The sequence below is a fragment of the Coregonus lavaretus genome (genome assembly GCF_964263955.1).
Source record: "Coregonus lavaretus genome assembly, chromosome: 26".
In the NCBI taxonomy this organism is placed as follows: Eukaryota; Metazoa; Chordata; class Actinopteri; order Salmoniformes; family Salmonidae; genus Coregonus; species Coregonus lavaretus.
The window spans coordinates 44,436,006-44,445,190 of record NC_140013.1 but is presented as its reverse complement, the minus strand read 5'-3'; the positions used below and the strand labels follow the sequence as shown (position 1 = coordinate 44,445,190).

Below are 9,185 nucleotides of genomic sequence, written 5' to 3'. Positions count from 1 at the left end.
TTCTAATCAGGGGCTAATTCAGACCTGGGACACCAGGTGAGTGCAATTAACTACCAGGTAGAAATAAAAAACAGAAGTGTTTCGGCCCTCCAGGACCGGAATTGAAGAACCCTGGAATAGAGTGTGCCCTGCCTGGACCCAAATCCAGGAAAAAAACTATGTTTTGTGTTTTTCCTCTTCCTCATTGCCATGCTAGCCAAGGTAACCAAGCTATACAGTGCCTTCGGAAAGTATTCAGACCCCTTGACTTTTTCCACATTTTGTTACGTTATAGCCCTATTCTCAAATTGATTAAATTGTTTTCCCCCCTCATCAATCTACAATCAATACCCCATAATGACAAAGCAAAAACAGGTTTTGAAATGTTTGCTACTTTATAAAAATAAAAAAAACGGTAATATTACATTTACATAAGTATTAAGACCCTTTACTCAGTACTTAGTTGAAGCACCTTTGGCAGCGATTACAGCCTTGAGTCTTAGTGGGTATGACGCTACAAGCTTGGCACACCTGTATTTGGGGAGTTTCTCCCATTCTTCTCTGCAGATCCTCTCAAGCTCTGTCAGGTTGGATGGTGAGCGTCGCTGCACAGCTATTTTCAGGTCTCTCCAGAAATGTTCGATCAGGTTCAAGTCCGGGCTCTGGCTGGGCCACACAAGGCCATTCAGAGACTTGTCCCGAAGCCACTCCTGCGTTGTCTTGGCTTGGTGCTTAGGGTTGTTGTCCTGTTGGAAGGTGAACCTTCGACCGAGTTTGAGGAACTCTGGAGCGCTGGCAGAGTGACAATCACCTCCCTGACCAAGGCCCTTCTCCCCCGATTGCTCAGTTTGGCCGGGCGGCCAGCTCTAGGAAGAGTCTTGGTGGTTCTAAACTTCTTCCATTTAAGAATGACGGAGCCCACTGTGTTCATGGGGACCTTCAATGCTGCAGAAATGTTTTGGTATCCTTTCCCAGATCTCTGCCTCGACACAATCCTGTCTCGGAGCTCTACGGACAATTCCTTTGACCTCATGGCTTGGTTTTTGCTCTGACATGCACTGTTACCTGTCGGACCTTATATAGACCGGTGTGTGCCTTTCCAAATCATGTCAAATGAATTGAATTTACCACAGGTGGACTCCAATCAAGTTGTAGAAACATCTCAAGGATGATGAATGGAAACAGGATGCACCTGAGCTCAATTTCGAGTCTCATAGCAAAGGGTCTGAATACTTACAGTACCAGTCAAAAGTTTGGACACACCTACTCATTCAAGGGTTTTTCTTTATTTGTACTATTTTCTACATTGTAGAATAATAGTGAAGACATCAAAACTATGAAATAACACATATGGAATCATGTAGTAAGTGTTAAACAAATCAAAATATATTTTATATTTGAGATTCTTCAAATAGCCACCCTTTGCCTTGATGACAGCTTTGCACACTCTTGGCATGCTCTCAACCTGCTTCATGAGGTAGTCACCTGGAATGCATTTCAATTAACAGGTGTTCCTTCTTAAAAGTTAATTTGTGGAATTTCTTTCCTTCTTAATGCGTTTGAGCCAATCAGTTGTGTTGTGACAAGGTATACAGAAGATAACAAGAACAGCTCAAATAAGCAAAGAGAAATAACAGTCCATCATTACTTTAAGACATGAAGGTCAGTCAATACGGAACAGTTCAAGAACTTTGAAAGCTTCTTCAAGTGCAGTCGCAAAAACCATCAAGCGCTAAGATGAAACTGGCTCTCATGAGGACCGCCACAGGAAAGGAAGACCCAGAGTTACCTCTGCTGCAGAGGATATGTTCATTAGAGTTACCAGCCTCAGAAATTGCAGCCCAAATAAATGCTAAGTCACAGACACAACTCAACATCAACTGTTCAGAGGGGACTGTGTGAATCAGGCCTTCATGGTCGAATTGCTGCAAAGAAACCACTACTAAAGGACACCAATAAGAAGAAGTGACCTGCTTGGGCCAAGAAACACGAGCAATGGACATTAGACCGGTGGAAATGTGTCCTTTGGTCTGGAGTCCAAATTGCTGGTGACACTGTCTGTGATTTATTTAAAATTCAAGGCACACTTAACCAGCATGGCTACCACAGCATTCTGCAGCGATACGCCATCCCATCTGGTTTGGGCTTAGTGGGACTATCATTTGTTTTTCAACAGGACATTGACCCAACACACCTTCAGGCTGTGTAAGGGCTATTTTACCAAGAAGGAGAGTGATGGAGTGCTGCATCGGATGACCTGGCCTCCACAATACCCCGACCTCAACCCAGTTGAGATGGTTTGGGATGAGTTGGACCGCAGAGTGAAGGAAAGCAGCCAACAAGTGCTCAGCATATGTGGGAACTCTTTCAAGACTGTTTGAAAAGCCTTCCAGTTGAAGCTGGTTGAGAGAATGCCAAGAGTGTGCAAAGCTGTCATCAAGGCAAAGGGTGGCTATATGAAGAATCTTAAATAAAAAATAAATGTTGATTTGTTAAACACTTTTTTGGTTACTACATGATTCCATATGTGTTATTTCACAGTGTTGATGTCTTCACTATTATTCTACAATGTAGAAAATAGTAAAAATTAAGAAAAACCCTTGAATGAGTAGGTGTGTCCAAACTTTTGACTGGTACTGTATTTAAATAAGGTATTTCCGTTTATTATTTTTAATACATTTTAAACCTTTCTAAAACCTGTTTTCGCTTTGTCATTATGGGGTATAGTGTGTACAGTCGTGGTCAAACGTTTTGAGAATGACACAAATACTAATTTTCACAAAGTCTGCTGCCTCAGTTTTGATGATGGCAATTTGCATATACTCCAGAATGTCATGAAGAGTGATCAGATGAATTGCAATTAATTGCAAAGTCCCTCTTTGCCATGAAAATGAACTTAATCCCCAAAAAACATTTCCACTGCATTTCAGCCCTGCCACAAAAGGACCAGCTGACATCATGTCAGTGATTCTCTCGTTAACACAGGTGAGTGATGACGAGGACAAGGCTGGAGATCACTCTGTCATGCTGATTGAGTTAGAATAACAGACTGGAAGCTTTAAAAGGGGGTGGTGCTTGAAATCATTGTTCTTCTTCTGTTAACCATGGTTACCTGCAAGGAAACACGTGCCATCATCATTGCTTTGCACAAAATGTTATTCACAGGCAAGGATATTGCTGCTAGTAAGATTGCACCTAAATCAACCATTTATCGGATCATCAAGAACTTCAAGGAGAGAGGTTCAATTGTTGTGAAGAAGGCGTCAGGGCGCCCAAGAAAGTCCAGCGAGTGCCAGGACCATCTCCTAAAGTTGATTCAGCTACGGGATCGGGGCACCACCAGTGCAGAGCTTGCTCAGGAATTTCAGCAGGCAGGTGTGAGTGCATCTGCACGCACAGTGAGGCGAAGACTTTTGGAGGATGGCCTGGTGTCAAGAAGGGCAGCGAGGAAGCCACTTCTCTCCATTGAAAAATATCAGGGAAAGACTGATATTCTGCAAAAGGTACAGGGATTGGACTGCTGAGGACTGGGGTAAAGTCATTTTCTCTGAAGAATCCCCTTTCCGATTGTTTGGGGCATCCGGAAAACACCTTGTCCGGAGAAGACAAGGTGAGCGCTACCATCAGTCCTGTGTCATGCCAACAGTAAATCATCATGAGACCACTCATGTGTGGGGTTGCTTCTCAGCCAAGGGAGTGGGCTCACTCACATTTTTGCCAAAGAACACAGCCATGAATAAAGAATGGTACCAACACATCCTCCGAGAGCAACTTCTCCCAACCATCCAAGAACAGTTTGGTGACGACCAATGCCTTTTCCAGCATGATGGAGCACCTTGCCATAAGGCAAAAGTGATAACTAAGTGGCTCGGGGAACAAAACATCAACATTTTGGGTCCAAGGCCAGGAAACTCCCCAGACCTAAATCCCATTGAGAACTTGTGGTTGATCCTCAAGAGGCGGGTGGACAAACAAAAACCCACTAATTCTGACAAACTCCAAGCATTGATTATGCAAGAATGGGCAGCCATCAGTCAGGATGTGGCCCAGAAGTTAATTGACAGCGTGCCAGGGCGGATCGCAGAGGTCTTGAAAAAGAAGGGTCAACACTGCAAATATTAACTCTTTCCATAAACTTAATGTAATTGTCAATAAAAGCCTTTGACACTTATGGAATGTTTCTAAATATACTTCAGTATACCATAGTAACATCTGACAAAAATATCTCATAACACTGAAGCAGCGAACTTTGTGAAAACCAATACTTGTGTCATTCTCATTTTTATTTTTTTATTTAATGAATTTTAGAAGAATAACGTAAAAAAAATGTGGTTAAAGAGAAGGGCTCTGAATACTTTCCGAATGCACTGTCCTGGGATGACACTGTAGCAGTCTACCATTAGGTGTGACATGTCCTGGGTGACAGTATAGCAGTCTACCGTTAGGTGTGACATGTCCTGGATGACAGTATAGCAGTCTACCGTTAGGTGTGACGTCCTTGGATGACTTTGTAGCAGTCTTGTGTCCTAAGCTATCTTTACCGGTGCCATGTCCAGAGGTGTTGTATTGACAGAGGTAAGATTCAGCAGTGTTATGTTTTGTGATGACAGTGCTAAGATGCAGCAATTGTGTGTGTTGTGATGACAGTTCTAAGATGCGGCAGTGTTGTGTGTTTTGATGCCAGTGCTAAGATGCAGCAGTTTAGTGTGTTGTGATGACAGTTCTAAGATGCAGCAGCATTGTGTTTTGTGATGACAGTACTAAGATGCAGCAGTGTTGTGTGTTGTGATGACAGTGCTAAGATGCAGCAGCGTTGTGTTTCCAGAGGCCATGCGTGTGGACCTGAGCCCCAGCAGGGTGGAGGTGACTGTGGGGGAGAGCGTGGTGCTCAGCTGCAGGGTGTCACATGACCCATCTCTGGACGTGGCCTTCCAGTGGCTCCTCAACCAGCAGCCCCTCAACTTCCAACAGGAGGGAGGACATTTTGAATATACCCAAACAGTAAGTAGAGATAACTAAGTACAGTAAGTATAGATAACAAAATACAGTAAGTAGTGATAACAATACAGTAAGTAGAGATAATTCAATACAGTAAGTAGAGAGAACTAAATACAGTAAGTAGAGATAACAATACAGTAAATAGAGATAACTAAAAACAGTTGAGTTAGTAAAGATAAGGGATGGGTAACTGGTGGCTCGCGGATCAATCCCCCCCAATACATTTTTTTAAAAATGAAATACAGTAAGTAGAGATAACTAAATACAGTAAGTAGAGATAACTAAATACAGTAAGTAGATATAACTAAATACAGTAAGTAGATATAACTAAATACAGTAAGTAGATATAACTAAATATAGTAAGTAGAGATAACTAAATACAGTAAGTAGATATAACTAAATACAGTAAATAGAGATACAGTGGGGAAAAAAAGTATTTAGTCAGCCACCAATTGTGCAAGTTCTCCCACTTAAAAAGATGAGAGAGGCCTGTAATTTTCATCATAGGTACACGTCAACTATGACAGAAAAATTGAGAAAACAAAATCCAGAAAATCACATTGTAGGATTTTTAATGAATTTATTTGCAAATTATGGTGGAAAATAAGTATTTGGTCACCTACAAACAAGCAAGATTTCTGGCTCTCACAGACCTGTAACTTCTTTTTTAAGAGGCTCCTCTGTCCTCCACTCGTTACCTGTATTAATGGCACCTGTTTGAACTTGTTATCAGTATAAAAGACACCTGTCCACAACCTCAAACAGTCACACTCCAAACTCCACTATGGTCAAGACCAAAGAGCTGTCAAAGGACACCAGAAACAAAATTGTAGACCTGCACCAGGCTGGGAAGACTGAATCTGCAATAGGTAAGCAGCTTGGTTTGAAGAAATCAACTGTGGGAGCAATAATTAGGAAATGGAAGACATACAAGACCACTGATAATCTCCCCCAATCTGGGGCTCGACGCAAGATCTCACCCCGTGGGGTCAAAATGATCTCAAGAACGGTGAGCAAAAATCCCAGAACCACACGGGGGGACCTAGTGAATGACCTGCAGAGAGCTGGGACCAAAGTAACAAAGCCTACCATCAGTAACACACTACGCCGCCAGGGACTCAAATCCTGCAGTGCCAGACGTGTCCCCCTGCTTAAGCCAGTACATGTCCAGGCCCGTCTGAAGTTTGCTAGAGTGCATTTGGATGATCCAGAAGAGGATTGGGAGAATGTCATATGGTCAGATGAAACCAAAATAGAACTTTTTGGTAAAAACTCAACTCGTCGTGTTTGGAGGACAAAGAATGCTGAGTTGCATCCAAAGAACACCATACCTACTGTGAAGCATGGGGGTGGAAACATCATGCTTTGGGGCTGTTTTTCTGCAAAGGGACCAGGACGACTGATCTGTGTAAAGGAAAGAATGAATGGGGCCATGTATCGTGAGATTTTGAGTGAAAACCTCCTTCCATCAGCAAGGGCATTGAAGATGAAACGTGGCTGGGTCTTTCAGCATGACAATGATCCCAAACACACCGCCCGGGCAACGAAGGAGTGGCTTCCTAAGAAGCATTTCAAGGTCCAGGAGTGGCCTAGCCAGTCTCCAGATCTCAACCCCATAAAAAATATTTGGAGGGATTTGAAATCCGTGTTGGCCAGCGACAGCCCCAAAACATCACCGCTCTAGAGAAGATCTGCATGGAGGAATGGGCCAAAATACCAGCAACAGTGTGTGAAAATCTTGTGAAGACTTACAGAAAACGTTTGACCTGTGTCATTGCCAACAAAGGGTATATAACAAAGTATTGAGAAAGTTTTGTTATTGACCAAATACTTATTTTCCACCATAATTTGCAAATAAATTCATAAAAAATCCTACAATGTGATTTTCTGGATATTTATTCTTCATTTTGTCTGTCATAGTTGACGTGTACCTATGATGAAAATTACAGGCCTCTCTCCTCATTTTAAGTGAGAGAACTTGCACAATTGGTGGCTGACTAAATACTTTTTTTCCCCACTGTAACAATACAGTAAGTAGAGATAACTAAATGTAGTTGAGTTAGTATAGATCAGGGATGGCTACTCTTCCTGGGGTCCAGCTAAATTAAGGCAGTTTATTCAATTTTTAAAACATTACAATACATTCACAGATTTCACAACACACTGTGTGCCCTCAGGCCCCTACTCCACTACCACATATCTACAGTACAAACTCCATGTGTATGTGTGTGTATAGTGTGTATGTTATTGTGTGTGTGTATGCATGTGTCTGTGCCTATGTTTGTGTTGCTTCACAGTCCCTGCTGTTCCATAATGTGTATTATCTCCTCCAGGAGAGATTTACATGCATATTATTAATATTAGCTCTCTGTGTACATCCAAGGGCCAGCCATGCTGCCCTGTTCTGAGCCAATTGTAATTTTCCTAAGTCCCTCTTTGTGGCACCTGACCACACGCTGAAAAGTAGTCCAGGTGCAACAAAACTAGGGCCTGAAGGACCTGCCTTGTTGACAGTGCTGTTAAGAAGGTAGAGCAGCGCTTTATTATGGACAGACTTCTCCCCATCTTAGCTACTGTTGTATCAATATGTTTTGACCATGACAGTTTACAATCAAGGGTTAGTCCAAGCAGTTTAGTCACCTCAACTTGCTCAATTTCCACATTATTTATTAGAAGATTTAGTTGAGGTTTAGGGTTTAGTGAATGATTTGTCCCAAATACAATGCTTTTAGATGTAGAAATATTTAGGACTAACTTATTCCTTGCCACCCATTCTGAATCTAACTGCAGCTCATTGTTAAGTGTTGCAGTCATTTCAGTCGCTGTAGTAGCTGACATGTATAGTGTTGAGTCATCCGCATTTGTGTGTCCATGTAAATAGCCTTTTTTTTTTTTTTTTTTTACCTATATATTTCCCTATCACACTTTTCATCCTTCTACTAAATATACTTTCGTGCAACCCGCCTCACTCAATGTGGAACAGATTCTATTATTTACTCACCTTTATCTAGAATCTCCAGTTGAAACTAGCCAGCCAGCTAACTAGCTACTTGCTATTAGCCGCCGTTAGCGGTTTTCACCCAGAACATCAGATTTTCTGCCGGAATAACTGAATCACTGGACCTTAACACCGGATCTAGCTAGCCACAACCGAATGGATGTCGAATGGATGTTGCTGTAGGCTAATCAACACTGCCCCCGTAGCACCAGTTAGCCTTGAGCCTTGAGCTAGCCCTGGCTATCTACCTCTCTGTCTACCGGACGGGAGTAGCCAGCTAACCAGCTAACTAGCTACTTGCTATTAGCCACCGTTAGCGGCTTTTTCTCCATTGTCTGTGGCCTGCACTACCTACCAGCCAGCTCTAGCCTGGACTATTATCGGCCAGTCTGCACTCAGCCCTGACTGCACAGCGAGTTATCGACCCAGAACCCAGAATCGGATTTTCTGCCGGAATCACTGAATCACTGGACCTTTAACTCTGGATAATCGCAACTAGCTAGCTGCAACCAAATGAATGTTGTTGTTGGCTAATCAGCCTTGAGCTAGCCTTGAGTCAAGCACATCTCCCGGCTATCTACCTCTCTGTCAACCGGACGGGACCTCCTAGTGTCGACACAGAGCCCTGCCGATCCATCACGACTGGTCTGCCGACGTAATCGTCTGTGGTTTCAACAGGCTTCCCGTTGTGACGACCACGAAGATCCATCTGCTAGCCCCGGCCCGCTAGCACACGCAAACTACAACTGTGCTTCCTGCTCTCTGTGCTGAAGCACCAATTTGAACTGCTCTTGGACTCACATATTGCTGTTCACTGGACCTTATGATCACTCAGCTGCACAGCTGATGCCTGCTGGACTGTTCCTTTACACGGTACCCTGTCCTGTTTATTCTGTTTAGCCTCAGCCCAAACTTTATCGCTATTACCAGTTGTTGTCTTAGCTCTCTCTAATAACACCTGTGATTGCTTTATGCCTCTCTCCCATGTCAATATGCCTTGCCTATTGCTGTTCCAGTTAGTTCTTATTCTACAATTTCACTGTAGAACCCCAAGTCCCTCTCAAACTGCCTCAAATAGTTCCTTTGTTCCACCCCCCATACACGCAGAGACCGGCTCAATCGGTGCCACCAGTGATGCTATCTCTTTCATTGTTACCCAACGCTTAGGTTTACCTCCACTGTACTCATATCCTTCCATATCCTTGTCTGT

General features: G+C 43.0%; 1 protein-coding gene across 1 annotated transcript in view; it reads left to right on the top strand.

The window, feature by feature from the left end:
* cntn5 (contactin 5) overlaps nt 1-9,185 on the top strand; it is a gene marked incomplete at both ends in the record, with an annotated part of 260,961 nt that overhangs the window by 157,651 nt on the left and 94,125 nt on the right. The window contains one exon of the mRNA XM_084143274.1: nt 4,805-4,984. Coding sequence (XP_083999400.1) covers nt 4,805-4,984 — 180 coding nt within the window. The remainder of the gene's footprint in view (nt 1-4,804; nt 4,985-9,185) is intronic.